This window comes from Vicia villosa, unplaced genomic scaffold (genome assembly GCF_029867415.1).
Source record: "Vicia villosa cultivar HV-30 ecotype Madison, WI unplaced genomic scaffold, Vvil1.0 ctg.000037F_1_1_2_unsc, whole genome shotgun sequence".
Classification (NCBI taxonomy): Eukaryota; Viridiplantae; Streptophyta; class Magnoliopsida; order Fabales; family Fabaceae; genus Vicia; species Vicia villosa.
The window spans coordinates 8910-28952 of NW_026704970.1; the positions used below are offsets into that span (position 1 = coordinate 8910).

Here is a 20043-nt window from a genome sequence, read left to right on the forward strand (position 1 = left end):
AATTTAACAGAGTAACTTATTCTTCCAGACTATTGATGATTGAAACAAATTTCTATTTTTCCTGATATAGAGCACTTATAGTTCTATTATGTTTATCTCTTTCCATGCAAGCTTCCTTCCATTTACTGTACAAAATTTTGTATGTTTCAACTAACTCTTCATCATTGATTTCTTCAACATCACTACCAGAATCATATTTTCCAATGAAAGCCATCACCTTATTAGTTGTTTCTTATTCACTTTCACCATTAGAATCGGACTAAGTGATTGACATTCCCTTTTTCTACTTCTTTAAAAACGTAGTACATTCAGCTTTAATGTGGATAAAACTTTCGCATTCATAACATTGAGCTCATTTGCCTTTATTTGGTTTGTATTCATATTTTCTTTTACGTTGATGACCAATGTCTGACACTTTGTCTTGTACATTTGTCCTCCATCTTCTATAACGTTTCTACAAGGATTTGGTATACTTTCTACCAAGAAGAGCTATAACATTTGATAAACTATCTTCACTCACACCTTGATCATCGTCCTTTTTAGAATTGAATACAAAGGCTATACTCTTGTTCTTTTTTTCAGACCTCGCATTTATAGCCACCTCAAAGGTTTGTAGAGAACCAATGAGTTCATCTTTGATACTGCTTTAGTTTAGGCTTCTTCAATAGTTGTGACCTTCATATCAAACTTCGTATAAAATATTTGAAAAATGTCTTGAAATTATGCCAGGTGACTTAGGAGATGTGAAAATGGCTAGAGAGAAAATTTTGTCTTGTCTAATTGACTATGACTTTGATATAATCGATTAGATCTACTCAAACTTATTCCCTAATTCATTTAGACTGAACCATAAATATATGCAACTGCTCTATATCAAAACCTTCCTTTTTGGGCATCTCAACGGTCATATTTAGAGTAATTAATTAGGCTAATCAATTAGATAATTAATTTGGTCCATGGATCTTTTCATATTTGGTTGATCCCAACTACTTTATAAAGGGAGGTCTCCCCCACTTGAAACCACGCCACTTTCCAACAATTTTCTATTTCTTTGGTATTTTTCTCTCTCCTAATATTTTTCTATTTCATTGTTGGTTGCCTAAGTGCTATTGAGCGAAACTCTATCTATGAGGAGAATATTTTTGTAAGTGGTTGTGGTGATCATTTATAGTCTTAAGGGTGTGATACCTTTAAGAGATTCAGTATTGGTTCTTGAGATCGACCATAAATCTCTGTTATTGATCTATTAAGCTTTTCCATAAAAATATTTGCTTTGATTAAAGAGATCAACCATAAATATTTGATTGTCTCGATAAAATAAGTCGGGGTAAAAGTCGTCTTTAGGTTGGGGATAAGCATGTTCACAATCTCAATATCAAATTATATTAAGGTTTGTGGGCATAACCTTTGAAATCTCAAAAGTCTATAGTAAAAAATTTCAAAAAGACCTCTTGGGGACAAGACTAGGCCACCGTTCGGTCAAACCTGGATAACTCTTTGGTGCAATATTTCTATCCTTATCCTCTTTATTTTCAGCAATATACTTTCTTATACTTTACTTCTACAACGCTTACTCACTTATAAACTTACTAACGTGATCTTAATTAAGAAAGGTTAAAATTAATCATGTTTTTAAATAGCACAATTCACCCCCTCTTCTGGGGTTTCCCATCCTCCCACACAACCTCGTTGCGGACAATATCCTAACTTGGAACCTTGTTATGCTTAACGGGGGCACCATCCTGCTCAGTAGGAATGAACGCCTCTTGACAAGTGGTGATCGTCCTTGAGGACCTTGCACCTTCTTCGTCCATGACGTAGCCACCCCGGACCATCTTGAATAAATCAAGTCACTCATGTCCATGTTGGGATAGAAGAAGGCCACATGTTCTTTTTCCCTCTCAAAGCATCGGTCGGAAGTGTCCACCAACTCATCCTTGTAGAAGGACAAGTCCTCCTCCCATTTCTTTTTGAAAATGAGGTCAACCTCAAGATATTTCTTCATACTAGTTTTCAGTAAAGGGAGGTTTGGCGCTTGTCTTCCTCTTTTTAATGCTTCCTTGAGTTTTGTTTCAAAGCGCTTCAACACATTAAGCGTTTTAATCAAATTATTTACTGACTTCTGCTCCTGAGCCAATGCCCCCTTAGTGGTGATCTATTTGGCCTGCCGATTATTAGCATACTTGTCTTCCTGATCATGAGCCTCGAACAGCATGTGCTCCAACATAAGTCCCCTCAAATGGTGACTTTACAACATGTTAGAAAAGTACTCGGCTCCTGTCCGACTGATGACCTAATACTCATTGAAGAAGTCTTCAGCACGGAACATTTTGTCCCATAGTGAAGATGGCACAGAACTCTCCGAGAGGACCTGAGGGGCCTCATCTTTTATGGGAGATCCAGTACGGTCATCACCCCATCTTTGTCTTCTAGATGGACTGTAACTTTTTTTACTTATGGTCGAGTTTTTCTCTTATAAGCTAGAATAGATGACATACTTTCTGTAAACAAAATAAAAAGAAGATGGTGTAGTAAGTGATGGGTAATTAAAAGAGTCCTAACCAAGAAAGCTTAAAGAAGTTAAACTTATGAAGATAATCATCAATTTTGTTATCCTCTCTCGATCAGTTCCACCATCTCTCTAGAGCTCATGATGGAAAACTCGTCCAGGAGGTCAATCAATTCCCTTTCAGTAATAGTGAGGTAATCATAATTAATTTAATAATAGTTAATAAGAACGGGTGGAGTAATTCAATTGACATGTGTTAGTTTAATTCATATGTGTAAGATATAATTACTTCAGGAGTCCTTTAAGTTATTTTATTGTAACAGGTTGGTCCTTTAAGTTTTTTTTGTATTAAGTTGGTCCTTTGAGTTTTTTTTTTTTTTGTTGAATTAGCTAGGATCTGACTTTATATTTTTTTTATGCTACTTTATGTATTTAGGATGCTAATATATGCATTTTGTTGCAACTTTATATATTTTGGGTGATTGGTTTAATCAACGATTGAAAAAAAAAGTAAAAAAGGTAACCTCAGACATATTTATCCCTATGTGTAAATTGAGTTAAATAGATCTGGAAATATTAATTTAAAATTTAATTGATAAACAAATTAATTTATTCAATAAATTTGTAAAATAATATAAGATAGATATAAAATTAATAAAATGCAATGTTTATTAAGCATAATAATTTGTTTTCTCATCAAATATTAATTGAAAATTTGAAATGGAAAAAATATTCTATGTCCTATTTTTCTTTAGACTTCCCTTCCTCTAAACTTATCAAAACAACACATGGCAACTAATAAACGAATGTTTATATGAGACAAGTTTCTGTTCACAAGAGTGATGGCAAATCTCAAAGTCCATACAATAGAATAGCATTCATCTAAACAAAGACTACAATTTGAGGCAAATAATACCAAATTACCATTAACAATATCACTTTTACAACTAAGTGCTCAAATCATAAAATAAAAAAATGACAAAATAAATAAATCTTTCACAATTCTCTCACGAGATATGAGAGATGGTGAGTAACAAACCTACCCTAACACTAACACATACACACTTTCAATTGAGTATCCAATGTAACCGATAAATGTGAATACATTCTATCGACATTTCCTTAACATAAACACGAGGAGTAGTTGCTTTTGATATACTTGTTCCTATATCTTCGGTTATAGAAACCACATTTGATACTCTTGAGTTTCTTAGCAGATCGTAATACAACTCTCTTGACACGAATCAAACACCTTTTGATTCTCTCGGGAAAGCTCTTTTTTCGTGTGAATTGATAGCTTCTAAGAAACAGTTGCCTCTTCTCCATCAATGTGTAGTTTTGCTGCTCGTGAGGGTTGCAGCAGTAATGAGAATAATAGCCAAACGAATCACTCTTAAACAACGGATTAATACTCATATTCATGTTGCTGTTGCTGTTGATGCTGTTGTTGTTGTTGTTGCTACGCTTCTTGTTCTGAATTAGAGTAATTTTCATGGCGTGAGAGTGAGACACTGCTATAAAGATATAACAGAAATAAAAATTTATGAGTGTAATTATGAAATTGAATGGTATTAAATAGTGGTAGATAGAAGAAACGGTTTGGTGAGAGATGAAGTGTTGCATGAGATGTTATAGAATGGAAGAGGAGAAAGGGGAATGAACATTATTATAAGTTATGCATATACACGAACCTTAATGTTACGTATTCTTGTTTTGGTTTGTTTCATACGCGACCAGACCTGTGTTGTGCTGTGCGCCGCCGCAATGGCTAAGACATTGTCCTGTTTCTTTTTATGGTTTCTCTACTCTATTGTACACTGTATTTATCGCTTAAATATATTGTTGCAGAAAAAACACTAAAGTAATGAAACTGATTAGTAATAAATTATAAATAAAATAAGTAGTTAATATATATTTGTGTGGTTAATTATGTAATGAGGTTGATTAATGATTTAATCTTATACTCCTATTATAAAATAATTATTTATATTTTTTGAAAAAATATTTTTCTTATAAATAATTTTTTTTTTTGAAAAAAAATACTTTTAACCGTATAAATAATATTCTGTAAATATTTGGTGTAAAATGTTGTCTCATTTTAGTAATAATAATTCTAACATTTTCCCTACACATGCAATATTTCACTAATCACTATTTTCTATTACTTTTATTATTATTGCCATCCATAGGAGTAATTTTTTTCTCTATGCATAAGTATAACCATGGTTTCATGCGTGAGTGCTCATTAAGACAATCACATGGTTGTAACATTTTTTTTGTTGCCTTTTCATGATTTCCGAATGGTTTGGTTTGGTAGTGTTATTGTCCAAAGGGGTATGGTATTGTTTCTCTCATCCTGTGGGGTCAAATTGCTTTTGTAATGTTAGAAACGGTCTAACCTTAACCAAACTCGTGTTACAATAAATACAATCAAGACAAATGTGTATATCCATGATGTTTGTAACGAAATAGCTTTAAAAATAATGCCTTTGATTATACTCAATTGCATTGATGATCAGTGTATTGTTATAGAAAGAACAATGATAATTTATTTTGTAAGTAAGCGAGGTACGCAACTTGGGTGGCGTATGAATATAACGGTGTGCTTGTGCAAAAAGTTAGATAATCAAATTTGAGATCAGTTATCTCTTTGGATTGGATTGGTTACATAGGTACAGCTAACTTTCTACATTAACTGCAACTTCAAGCATTCTTATGAACCTCTCCATTCGGCTCTTTCCTCCATATTTATAAAATATCAAATTGTTGGTTTCAAGTTTTATGAGGTGCCGTTTTTTATCAGTCTTATTTATACAACTTAAGTCTTTTTTTCTAAACATAAACTTAAGTCATAAACATTCATTTACGGTTTCAACATCAAACTAAAATTAAATTTGTATTAATTTTACTATTGAAATGTCAACCTAATGAGATCTTTTCATAGCAATATCAATAAAATCACAAAATTTTACTTATACTTATCTCTCTTTTCTCACTCATTTATATATGGTGAACATAATGGTACTTTTGAATTTAGTTGAATAGAAATCCACCATCAAATCAAAAGTTCTTTTTTTAACTTAGTTGAATAGAAACCCATCATCCAACCAAAACACGCCTTTACACTAAAAAATATGGATATAGGTCAATTTTGCTTGTCCTAGTTCGAGTATGCTCTTCGGAGCATAAAAGTAATCTGGTTCGTAACATGGAGATTGAAACCTAACATTTAAACACAAACTTATCGGCGCCTTAGATTAAATTTGAAAAACAGAAGTTAACTAAATAATGGGCAAATTAGAGGATTGTAGCATGTGTACCAAGTATGGCAAACAAAGCTGGCTTTTGTCTTGGCAGTTTATAGTTTTCAAAAGTCATCTTTCAGGAGAAGAAAATTGCCAAAATATGATGAAAAACTGTAAGAGTTAGAGCACAAATATTAGTAATAATGTGCTTGAGAGGGGGGTTATCAATAATATATGTAAATATCAAAACATAAATACAACAAGATGCCAAAGGTGTAAATAACGACAGGAACCCTATTAATAACACATAGAAGAAAAGAATCAATAAATTAATACTAAGTCAAATCTCTTGAGAATCAGTCGAGTTTGCAATTCTTGTATGTCAACAAACAAGTTCTGTATCTACAATTGCACATAGGTGATAGGACACAACCAACACAGACAATTACAGAATGAAGACCAATACCAATAACAAGGACTATTTTGTTTGCTTGGGAATGGATCTGACAACGGATTTTTTAATATAGATGGACACGCCCGTGTATGGTGGCAAACGGTCTGCTTAAATCCTTTCCTGGAATGTAAAAAACCACACTAGGATCATAGTTCACTCCGGGTCAAAAAAAATTGTTGGATGCACATACCCTCTCTATTGCAATAACATTTACCCAACCAACTTAGTTCTCAATGTTCCTTATGATCATCACCTAGCATCAGCTTTATCAGCTGCAGGAACTTTTTCAGGGTAACTAGATACATCCAAGTCAATAAGTGTCAGATCATATGGTATGGACCCAGAACTGGAGACGTCCAGTAGCAGGGAAGATTTGAGTACATCGGTGTTTGAAGCATCAGGCAATGAGACAGAATTTGAGGGAGTACTACTAGCAGAAGATAAGCTCACCAGCTGTATGTCATCTACCTTATTGCCAATTATATGCTTATTTTTTCTCACATTATCCATCTCTGGGCCAATTGGAACAAATGTTCTTGACCTGTACTTCCTTGTTCCTTCCTCCCCCCCTTCACTGTGGTTATAGAGAACATAATCATGATATGTTGGTGCGAACTGCCACAAAGTTGAGTGATATCAGATTATTAATTGGAAGAGAAAAACAAGGTCACAACTTTCAACAACTCAAGGCACTATAAATGTGTTGCTAACAACTCTACAAAATATGGACAGAAGTCACAGAACATAGGAAGTGAGACTCACCTGGTGGACTGTGTCGTGGTAAAAGTCATTCAACTTCACAGCATGCCCAAGGCTAGCAGAAAAACCACGGGATCCCCCTATGTTAGCCCCGGCGTATTCTTTGTACGGAAATGCATAAAAGTGGCCCACAGCAGCAATAAGCATCTCAACACAAATGATAAAATTTTGAAGTAGAGCAGCTTCATCAGCATCCTTGATGAATCCCGACTTTGCAGCAAGAAAGAATAGCACCCCCTAAGAAATGAAAAACAAAGAGTCATGTTACTTCAAACCTCTAGTGTAAAAAGCAAATACAATAAAATAAGCAACAAGCTAACACATAGGCCATCTTCAAAATTTTAAATTAGATCCCATCACATATGAAGGTCAACTTTCCTTTTATTATTTACTACTATGACTCTAAATAAGCTTAGAATTTTAAATAAAATTAGGAAAGTAAAAAATCTTGAAAGTGTTGATGACAATAGTTGAGATGATAAAACTCACATGATCAAAGTGTGTCAATCATCTGTGTAGTGCTCTGGCTAGTGTGTAAGAAGAAATGGTAAAAAAGGTCATTGAAAAATTCAGAGTTGGCCAACTAATGAGAATGATATAATCCAAATCTGAGGGAGCGAAGAGATTTGACGAATGCCACGGTTTTAACTTTTGAACTACTTATAAGTGTAACAATATGTGAAGTTTTAATGGAAGATAAGTTTGATAGAGGAAGGACGCCAACAAAATGATCTTAGGATACAAGAGTCCAAAACCCAAGATCTAGAAATTTAAAAAAAAAAAAAAAGAATAAACAAAATGAGGATTTACTATAGTGGGACATTGAGTAAGAGACACTACTTCAGCAGGCAGCCTTTAACTTGAGGTACTAATACTCATTATTGAAAATTTTATTTTCTTGATGAATATCATCATTCTTTTTGACATCCAACGCTTGAGTTAACATGTTTGTATGTTTTCCTATAAAACCATGCAAGGATTACATCAATATTGAATGTGTCCTATTCTTTTGCAAAAAAAAAAAGGATTGTGGCTGATTACCAACCATGAACACCCCCCATTTCCATGTCCACGGTGTCCTCATCCTTCATCTACATAAAACTACTTAAGAGGCAGACTTGGCAGATTTTTTAGTCAATAGAACTCAAAAAAAACAGTCAGGCAGCTCCTCCACTGTATTAAAATTCAGTTTGCCAAGAACTTGATTTCTCACATTTTTTAAATCCTTATGCATGCCATGAAAAAGAAGGAAAAAAAAAACAAAACAAAAAAACATGTGCATTTGATCTAACTTATTCGACACCTTTCAAGGGTCATTCGTCAATCATAATCATCTTCACTTGCTGGACGGCAAACAAAGCTTTGTTCAACCAGGAGATTTGAATCATGACAGTGCATTTGAAGAATTTTCTAATTAGTAATTATGGACAGCATCAGAGGTTGGACATCATTAGCATAAATATTCTTATCCTTTCTCCGATGTTCATAAGATTCTATGAAGCACAGACACCTCTAGAAGTAGGCGTGTCACGGTGTCTGACACTTGTATGACACGCGTACGACACATGTCGGAAAAGTCAAATAAGTGTCCCCAAAAATTGGGTTTTTTTCTTTGTTTCGACACATTTTGAATCGGTGTCTGACACCCATATGACACTCATACAACGCATGTCCAATAATTCAGACAAGTTTTCTTTAAAAAGATTGTGTTTTTCTTTTCCCCAACACACTATCAATTTCTAGACAAATCTCACGCTCAATTAAAAGGGTTAAACATGTATTTAATCAATGTTATCAATGAAGAATTAAAGATATTAATTTTGATTAGAATATTTTTAACTCTTTTTGATATTAGATGAGTAAATGAAACTCAAATACTATGACATATATAGCGGTGGCGGTGTCCTATGTTTTTGACATATGTCGGAGTGTCTGTGTCTATGTCATGTCGCGTGTCCGTGTCGGAGTTTGTGCTTCATAGATAAGATTAATAAGAACAGTGGTGAACCAAGAGAGATGGATCAATACATGCCAAAAGAATGTTATAAAGTGACGATCAACTTATTGCCACACCCTTTAATGAGGCCGGGGTTGTCAAATGATAAAATTTACAGACCCGGCAATCAGGCTTTTATATCAGAGCACGGGTTCATAATAATTAATTTCCATTTAGCCTTTTAGATGCAACAGAAAGAGATAGGACCCTTTTTACTCCTATCAGACCATCCCATGAAAAAGGGACTAGACAAAAAGTTGCACATAATAGGGGAGTAGCATCAAAATACTAAGACCCACTGCTCAAACCAGAGAAACATGAGACCCAAAACAGACCCAAAGGCAGACAAGTGATGGGATGGCAATAGATGGTATTCACACCGTGACTTCTGAAAACTTCTATAAATTGAGAGGCACTCCTAAGTAATGATGGTCTATTAACGGTTGAAAAATCACTGGATGGAAGTAGACAGCAGGAAGAAAATAGATATACTGGAATGCGGACAAAGGAACACAACTGAGGCTTTGCCTTATCAGAGATAGGTAGAGAGATTTAGAACAGAGGCCAGCCTTGATGAGGCTGAACTTTACAACATAAGTGAAAATGAGATGCAGGATCAAACCCACTTTTGAGCGTTGAAATGAAAACAGTCAGCTGAAAGATATTTATATACAAAAATTAAAAATTAAAAAAATAATCACAAAAAAAGTAGATATGCCAACTCAAATTCCTAGCATACAATGATTTCTAGCAATACTTGGATAGTGGAATAATAATTCATATATAGTATTTATAACAGTTCCAAACAAGATACTGATCATCTTAAGATCAAATAAAACATAAATAAAAAAATACAATTCACATGAAAAGTAAATAAGCTAACTCCAATTCCTAACATACAATGATTTCCAACACTACTTAGATAGTGGAAAAATAATTCATATATTCTATTTCCAACAGCTCCGAATAAGTTATTGATCATCTTAAGATCAAATAAGTCATCCTCATAGAAGAGTAGTATTCATTTTACATGACATTAACATTAAGATCATTTTCTATGTTAACACTAATATCCTTTTCCTGTTCATCTAGCATCACATTACAACCAGTAACAAGATAGTGCCGTAAATATGAGAAAAGAATAGACCATAAAAATTAAAGATGTATATAAATTACCTGCCAATAAGTCAAGAATACAACAGACTTTATGATAACAAACTTTGGTACTGGATTGAATGGCTGAAGAAGATCCTTGCATGCCACGTAAAACAGTGCAAGAGCATAGAGGGCCATTGTATACGAGAACGTATAGATGATTGTAAGATACAAGTATGACTGCTTTGGATTGAAAATTCCATCCTTGTATTTCCCTTTCGCATAAAGAATAAGTGTAACAACAACCAGAATGGGCTTCAAGATCACAAACTGCAAACACCCTTGCTTGCATTTACGAATGAAACGCCTACAATAGAAGTTGAAGAAATGAAAAACTAGAATTAGTTATGATATGACGATCATGCCAATATGCTACAAGTATGTATCACAATATGTTGTGTAGGTGATTTTCCAATAATCTATAAAAACAAATTTCCATGTTGTGGGCCACATATGTCATTCTAACCTCTTACCGTTTTTGTAAACAAAAAAAAGGTTATCCAAAAAACCTGCGTAAAAAGACCAAAGGGTCAAATGTAAACTCACCCATCCAATGGTATGGGAGGAAAGCAACAAGTCATCAGACAAACTGATGGTTTCATAGCCCGGCCACTCAAACTAATAACAACTGATCCAGGACCACCAACCCATGCTAGACAAAGTGACAGGAAATTGTAAATGACCCAAGCTTCATAGCTGAAACAGTGAACAAGAGAAAATGCTTAACAAATTGAACTTGGTTAATCAATATAGATATCTGGGAATTCATAATTTTTAAATCTAGGACAAACAGTTAGCATGGTGAACTTAGATTTCAGAACTAAAAGTAAGCCGATTAGCAGAAGAAGATACAGAAGAGTGGAATCATATTAAATAGGAAATGAAGGGAGGAATCGCATTTCCATTCTTGTGATAGCTTCTTGCAACTCTAGCATAGCATAACATCTACTCACTATAAAGGTAAACATAAACATACCCATATTATAAATTTTCAGATATACTCCATGAAAAAACAATGAACTTGAAAGAGCATGGTACCAGACTACAGTGTTCAACATATACACTTCAAGGGATTTCTCAACAGAAAGAGACATCAAGAACCTTAAATATTCATGAAGTCGTGTGTTTTATAAGATGAAAATACAATCACTATATGATATATCACCGGTAATGGTAATCATTTAATCATCTAAATCACAACCAACGTACTAAGTGTTAACCATGAAACAGAAAGGAACAAAATATAATAGTCTGAAAGAATTATTCAGTCTAAATATCGTCAACAACGAAAGTAAACTGATAAATACGGAAACACAGAAAACTTACACTTCCCGGATTGAATTAAAATAGATTGAACTCCCCGGTAAAACAAGGGACATAAATGACATCAGCGCATAAACCTGCCAAAGAAAATTATATTAATGCTTAGTATACCTATTTGAAATGAATCATAAAAAGAAATGTCACAGAACAAAAAAAACTAAGAATATTCCCATTAATATTTATTTCAAGAACACTACGATATGAAAATGAAGACAAAAACAAAAGACCTAAAAGGAGAAATCAAAGAACAATGGAGAAACACACAAACCATACATGTGTGGGCATTTACATTCCATGAAGCACGGACACCAAAAACACACACCGCCACTGATGTCGGTAATAATTTGAAAAATGAATAAATTAAATGTAATCAGAAGTTACTGTCTCGATTTCGGACACGGAGACTGACACGGACACACCATTTTTAAGCATAGGTAAAACCTAGGTAAGTCACTCAATAAGCTTACAAAAAGTTCCATAATTAACAACTTTCTATTTTAAAATAAAAAACTCTGATCCAAATTCCTTCACCTCCTCTCGAGCTCTCAAGTTTACATATAAGAAGAAGTTTAAAAGCCTCAAAACTAAGTGAAAATAATGAAACTAACTTTACATTTCAACTGTGACACGTCTAGGGTCTAGGGTTAGCTTAATATCCAATTATCTTAATCACTCCAACTAATAGCATGCACCAATACAATTAGTCTTGTACAATTCGTTAAAAACATGAACAATTCAGAGTAAATGCGTGAGAAACGAAATCCCTAAAAACTCACCGGAACCATGAAAACGATCCGAACAATATACCGTTGGTAAGTAGGTTCAGTGTAATTGAGAAGATGCTTGTAAATATGAAGAATCGCCAAACCAACGGCTCCAACGGTGCAAAGGAAAGCGATAACATAGAAGAAAACCGGAACCAGTACCCCCATTCCGGCCACCAGATTTGAGATCAGCAAAACGCGTAAACCCTAGCCAGAAAAAGGGATGGCGAAAAATGGAGTAGATCCGGGAAAATTGAATGTGTGGATGGTGAGAGAAGAGAGAAGAGAGGTTGGGTGGTTGAGTGGCAAGAATAATGGCGAGTGATGGCTTCGGAGACAAGGAAGGGGAAATGGGGGTACAGTGCCAACGATGCCCTGAAATTGAAAATTGGTGCCTTTGTGTAACAGCTGTTGTTGGCTTCTACTTTTCGGAAACCACCACACGCTTGGTTTAAACGTGTGTGTTTTTGCAACTTCCACCCAATTTCACAATTTTTCTTTACATTCTTCTTATTCTTACCACTAACTTGGAATCCAAATAGGTTCTCGCCTCTTTCTTTTTCTTTTTCTTTTTTTTCTAAGATGTGGACTCCTTTAAAAAAAAAAAATATTAGTAGTATTGAATAAGGGCCAAACCATTAGTTGAGGAGAAATTCTCATTCTCATTCACATTTCATTTCTCTATTCTCTTTACAATTCAATTCTCTCTTAAATACATATATTTCTAAAGTTGAAATTTCTAAAGGATTTTTCTACACTTTTTATGGAATGGTCCTTTTCTAAAAAAAAACTAAACAAAACTTTATTAAGAGAAAATAGCTATAAAGGCTTTTAGTCAGTAATGTTAGCCGGACAAATTTATAGGCTTGAAGGTTATGAATTTGTTTATCATCGGTTTCATCCATAATTACACTTTGATGGAAAAGAGTGGAATGTAATGGAGCGGAATGGTATTAACTTATGTTCCATTGTTTGGATTGATTACAAACGGATGGAAGGGAGCGGAGTCGGATGGAATGCATTTCATCTCATTCCATCATTTTGCACCATTTTTTTATACCCTCTGATTTGGGAGGAATGACAAAATATTTATATTCCGTCATGAAATACCGAAACAATGGAACGCCATCTTTATTCCATTCTGCTCCACTCCATTCCGCTCCGTTCATTTTAGTCAATCCAAACAAAACCTAAAGGGAGAGTTGGAGGTTTAAAACGTCATACATTCATTCATTTCTCTCATTCCCTTCCCCCCTTTATCTTTATCTTTTTTTTCTTCATTCTTCTTCTCACAACAGAAGAAAAAACAAAAAAGATGGCTTCCATAACTGTAATTGGCGCTTCCTCCACATGCAAACTCCCCTCTCTTGAACTATACAAAAAGTATAAACTAACTTCCATTTCCACAGTTAAACTCCACTCTTTCAACGGTATCAAATCCCGCCACGTCACCAACAACCTCCTCCTTAGACATAACCGTCTCGCTAATTTCAATTCCTCCAATAGGTTTCTTCCTTCCGCTGTCGCGACTCCGAATTCCTCCTCCTCTTCTCTTCTTAGCGATGAAGCATTCCAAGGATTAGGCTCTGATTTCGACGGCGAAGAAGACGATAATTTTCCTTTCCGGACTGCTTCTCTTAACGCTGATGAACTTGACATTTCGAAACTTGATTTGCCTTCGCAACTTGTTAATTCGCTCCGTGAGAGAGGGATTACGCAACTTTTTCCTATTCAGGTGCGTCGATGAAACCTAGCATGCTAATTTGCTTAATATTAGTTTCGTAAATAGTTACTGATTTTTGTTTATTTGTTGTGTAATCTGAGAGCGGTGTTAGTGTCTGCACTTCAAGGTAGAGATACCATTGCTTGTGCAAAGACTGGAACAGCGAAGACATTTGCTTTTGGAATTCCTATTATTAATGGTCTCGATGATGGCGAGGATTCAGATCGTTACAGTAACAGGTAGTCGACACTTGTGATTATATTTAATTTATTCATTTATTCAAATTATTACTAGTGTTGATGTGTCAGTATCAATGTCGTGTTTGTACTTCATAGTAGATAAATTCAAATAAGCCAATACATTGATATTAATTTTATGTCATGTGCAATAGCTAGCGATACTAGTCTACTAGTTTTTTATTATATTTATCTATGATTCATATGTATGTAGTTGTTTCTTTGTTGGCAGGCGTCTTCCTAGAGCTTTGGTACTTGCACCTACCAGGGAGTTAGCGAAGCAAGTGGATAAGGAGTAAAAGAATATGCACCTTATCTCAAAATGGCATGTGCTTTGAAGCTCCTCTTTGCTCAATGTCGTGAGATCCTTTGATTCCTCAATCGCCACCACAATACTGTCAAATCTTGTCTTCATAGAATTCAAGATCTTCGACACAACATTCTGCTCAATAACAGTTTCTCTGCCTTGATTTGGTTCGTCAATCGAGTAATTCACATCACGTAATCATTGACTGTATCATTTTCTTCATTTTGAATCAATGAAAGCTAACGTTTGTGAGTTTGTAACCTCACCACCTTTGCTTTGTCAACTTCAGCATATGCCTTTTCCAAAATTTTCCATGTTCGCTTCGACGATTCGCAATCACCAACCTTTTCGAAGTTGTCACTGACCACACATTGGTGAATCAATAATAGCACCTTGAAGTCTTTCTTCTTCTCTTCCTTATGTGTTGCTCATTGTGCATCTGTTGCACCTTCGCTAAGGGACTTCACCATGTTATTGATCACTTCAAGAACATCCTAGTAGCCAAATAACACCTTCATTTTTTTTGCAACATTTGTCGTTGTTCTTCGCATCAAGGGTTGGTAGGTTTTTAGGGACTATGTCATTGGAGACAAAATTCATGTTCCACGCTATGAGTTTGGTGGATAGAATCAGGCTCTTGACGCCAAATGTTAGAACATTCAATCACAAGATTGGTAAATAATGGAGGATTTGAGTGTGTAGAGAAAGAGAAAGTGGGAGAGAAGAGAGTTAGAGAGAGATAATTGAGGGTGAGAATTTTCTATTTCATTCATTATCAAGTGTAGTATATAAGAGAAAAGGCAAAAAAATCGGTCTTATAACCGATTACACAAAACCTGTAACCGGTTACCGCTAACAAATACAGAAAAAACACTATCAGGAGTAGCTGGTTACTACGAATGTATAACCAGTTACAACAACTCCAAAAATATTTTTTCCAACTTATTTGATTTATTTTGATACCTATAACCGGTTACATGGTTGTGTTAACCAGTTAGAGCACTTAAGAAACTTTATGTCTCGGACCTCATCATAGAAAATAGTAAAAAGGTGAACATGATTGTGTTAACCAGTTGGAGCACTTAAGAAACTTTATGTCTCAGACCTCATCATAGAAAATAGTAAAAAGTTGAACGCTCACTTAATCAATATTATCGTTGATCTAATAAGTGCTGGTAAAATAACTAACACATCACTTTTTTTTACTTAGTTATAATTAACTAACACGTTTAAAAAGTTGAACCTTCTAGAGAGTAATCAGTAAGAAGTTCTTAACAAGAGATTATTTGCAATCTTATTGATACGAGTTTCTAAGATGGCTTATAACTAGCCATTCGTCTAAAATATATGTGTGCCTCCAAAAATCAAGAATATGATTATGTGAATTTGTAAAATTTCATTCCTACTCGTTATAGGTTACAATATAAAGGGGATAGTTTGCCAAGTAGAGCAAGACATCGATTAGTAGAATCAAGTGTAGTATATATATTTTTTTTCACATACCAATAATAAATAATACTTTTTTCACATACCAATAATAAACTACATTTAATTCTTAAAATATACCTTTAAAACACATGTTAGCATTTCTCATTAATCAATACACACATCACCCATGTACAAATAATCTCAATCAAAATTTCTCAACAAAATTTGCATATATATTTTGAAAACACCACTATAAAAATATAGACATTATTATGTCGCAAACACAGCATGCCTTATTTTCACAACTCAAACCATTATTAAAAAGGAAATTACTCTTTCCATCCTTATATGTGCTTATCAAACCATTGAAAACTCAAAATTGCCCCCCATGTATCCGGAGATGCATCTTTAGACGCACCAAAATTTCAACAAAATGTATTATTCTGAGGTCCGCCCCTTTTTGAACCAACATGGTCCGAAGATGTATCTTCAAATGTTATTTGGGTGTATCCGGAGATGCATATCTGAAATATTCTCTAAAGTCCTTTAAAAGGTGTTTGAAGAGTTATTTATTTTAGAAATGCATCTCCGAAAATTCCTCTAAATCATTTCATAGCAATTCCATTGTCCCAACCTCGTAATTTGTTGTGGCCAACTTATATTATAGTGAAATCAAAGTAAATCCAATGTAGAAAGTAGTTAAATGAGGAATAAAAAATCTTACATTAATCAAAATATAATCCAATACATAAAATTTGTCCGAAAATACAAAAAAAAGTAAAACATCCAAACATAAACTAACTATTAGGTATGTCTACCCCCTGCCTCCTCTGCCGCCTGTACTGTACAACATTCTGTAACTCGACAACCATGGTTTCCACGAGCAGTGGCGGAGCTAGGGAGTGACAAAGGAAGGCCACGGCCACCCCATTGTTCTTTTTTAAAAGTAAAATTCATATCTTCCTACAGTTGTCAGCTGGAAAATATAATGCATTAATTTTACACAAGTAGTACATTAAAAGTATTAATTAGTAAACACTGAATATTGAGATGTACTATCAGTTCTAATTATGTGTTATGGTCTCACACCATACACTATACTCACACACACACACATATATATATATATATATATATATATATATATATATATATATATATATATATATATATATATATATATATATATATATAAATAATACTTTTTTCACATACCAATAATAAACTACATTTAATTCTTAAAATATACCTTTAAAACACATGTTAGCATTTCTCATTAATCAATACACACATCACCCATGTACAAATAATCTCAATCAAAATTTCTCAACAAAATTTGCATATATATTTTGAAAACACCACTATAAAAATATAGACATTATTATGTCGCAAACACAGCATGCCTTATTTTCACAACTCAAACCATTATTAAAAAGGAAATTACTCTTTCCATCCTTATATGTGCTTATCAAACCATTGAAAACTCAAAATTGCCCTCCATGTATCCGGAGATGCATCTTCAGACACACCAAAATCTCAACAAAATGTATTATTCTGAGGTCCGCCCCTTTTTGAACCAACATGGTCCGAAGATGTATCTTCAAATGTTATTTGGATGTATCCGGAGATGCATATCTGAAATATTCTCTAAAGTCCTTTAAAAGGTGTTTGAAGAGTTATTTATTTTAGAAATGCATCTCCGAAAATTCCTCTAAATCATTTCATAGCAATTCCATTGTCCCAACCTCGTAATTTGTTGTGGCCAACTTATATTATAGTGAAATCAAAGTAAATCCAATGTAGAAAGTAGTTAAATGAGGAATAAAAAATCTTACATTAATCAAAATATAATCCAATACATAAAATTTGTCCGAAAATACAAAAAAAAGTAAAACATCCAAACATAAACTAACTATTAGGTATGTCTACCCCCTGCCTCCTCTGCCGCCTGTACTGTACAACATTCTGTAACTCGACAACCATGGTTTCCACGAGCAGTGGCGGAGCTAGGGAGTGACAAAGGAAGGCCACGGCCACCCCATTGTTCATTTTTAAAAGTAAAATTCATATCTTCCTACAGTTGTCAGCTGAAAAATATAATGCATTAATTTTACACGAGTAGTACATTAAAAGTATTAATTAGTAAACACTGAGTATTGAGATGTACTATCAGTTCTAATTAGGTGTTATGGTCTCACACCATACATTATACTCACACTCAAATATATATATATATATATATATATATATATATATATATATATATATATATATATATATATATATATATATATATATATATATATTTGACTCTATAAGTTACAACTCCACTCCCCATGTCAAAACTAACTATTATTATCATTATTAATTATTCAACTGAATTAATTATTTAAATTATTATTAATATTTTGCATTATTTTTTATAAGCTATATTTTGTCTAAAAAATATCTCAAATGCTCTATATAATTGGATTTTTTTTCATATCTTTCTCAATATTACGGTTTTGTAACAGGAATTACAAAATAATAATAATAATAATAATAATAATAATAATAATAATAATAAAAATAATAATAATAATTATTATTATTATAATAGTTGTGTATTATGTTAAAATACATTTTAATAATTATATAAAAAATTTAAATTCGTCTAAATATTTGATATGAAATTGAGACAAAATTTTATAAAAATAACTAAAATAAATAATAATTGCGTATTTTGTGAATTTTCATTTTAAAGACTCTTTGTAATTTTGTCTCAAATTCGTCTTAATATTTTACACAGATTTGAGATGAAATAGAAAAAATAATAAAATAAATAACAATTTTGCATTATGTCTAAAATTCATTTCAAATTCTATATATACAATGAGATTCTGTTTAAAATCCGTCTCAATATTTCACACGAATTTTAGATAAAATTTCTTTAAAAACTAATAAACAATTATGTATTTTCTATAAAATCTATCTTAAAAATCTCTATAATCGAAATTTGTCTCAAATCAGTCTTATTATATAGTTATGTTTATTAAATATATTATTAAATTTAATTATAATTTAAATGTTTTATATATTATCCTTTTCATATTTATTTATAATTTTTAGTTTACCTTAGCGGTCATCCCAAATTTTTTATTCTGGCTCCGCAACTGTCCACGAGGGTCAACTGAGGAATGCCATCCCTAAAGAGTCATGCCTCTATGGCTCCTCTATTCATCTCCGCAACATGTCGAGCTACCAGCTGCTCTTCTTGAACCTCAAATACTTTCAAGTTAGTTGGCCTAAGTGTGAGGATGACAAAAATATTCATATCCACATATATCAACGGATAAAATTTGTCACGGGTACGGGGCAGTAGTTTAATAGATATCTGCAGATAAAATAAAATGGATATTTAAGTACCTGTTAATTAATGGATATGGATGAGGTTTAATGTTACTCGTGCCCGCGAGTATCCATATCCGTTAATAAATTATAAAAATGACTTAAATATTATTAGTTTATTATACTATATCTTTTCATCTTGGGTTAATAGTAGTTTACCCTCCTGTAATATGAGCGTGTTACGGTTTACCCCCCACCGTTGCCAAAAGCAGGTTTTGGCAACAATTTTTTTGAAAAAACCATTGTCAAAAGGTTGGGAGGGGTGAAAAGCAAAATTCGCTAACATTACAGGGGGTGAACTACTATTAACCCTTTCATCTTCTAAAAAACTAAAAAACTAGTCTCCTACAAATCTTTATATTCCATACAAATCTTATCAGTCATTTCATATTTAACCTTCTTATATACTCCATATCTCATTCCAACAATTTCACCGTCCAACCAACCAGCATCGCTCTTTTCCCGTCCAACTAGTGTTATCTATTCTACTCCCCCATCATCCACCCCTCCACCATAACTCACAGTCATAATATCATTCTTTATTTTTTTGTTAACAATAAAATGTATGAATATTATGCTTTTGTGAAAATGAAGAAAATTAATGTGATGAAATTTTTGTTATTAAAATAAGAGAGGTTTGTATGAATGTTATGTAATAATAACATCCTGTGTCTTAAAAAGAAGCTGAAAATAATTTTTTCAAAACATAGTTTTAGAAAAATAGTGTTAACCATAAATATCTGTAAATATTTGCGGA

At 33.3% G+C, this 20043-nt stretch overlaps 1 protein-coding gene across 1 annotated transcript; it reads right to left on the minus strand.

Moving 5' to 3' along the window:
• Nucleotides 1-6055: 6055 nt before the first annotated feature.
• LOC131622660 (uncharacterized) lies at nt 6056-12737 on the minus strand. The gene is made up of 6 exons (XM_058893695.1): nt 12218-12737; nt 11445-11518; nt 10665-10814; nt 10140-10425; nt 6971-7204; nt 6056-6823 (listed from the first exon to the last, which is right to left on the minus strand). Exons 1-6 carry the CDS (start codon nt 12371-12373, stop codon nt 6458-6460), a joined length of 1266 nt encoding a protein of 421 aa, XP_058749678.1. The 5' UTR covers nt 12374-12737; the 3' UTR covers nt 6056-6457.
• Between the last annotated feature and the right edge of the window lie 7306 nt (nt 12738-20043).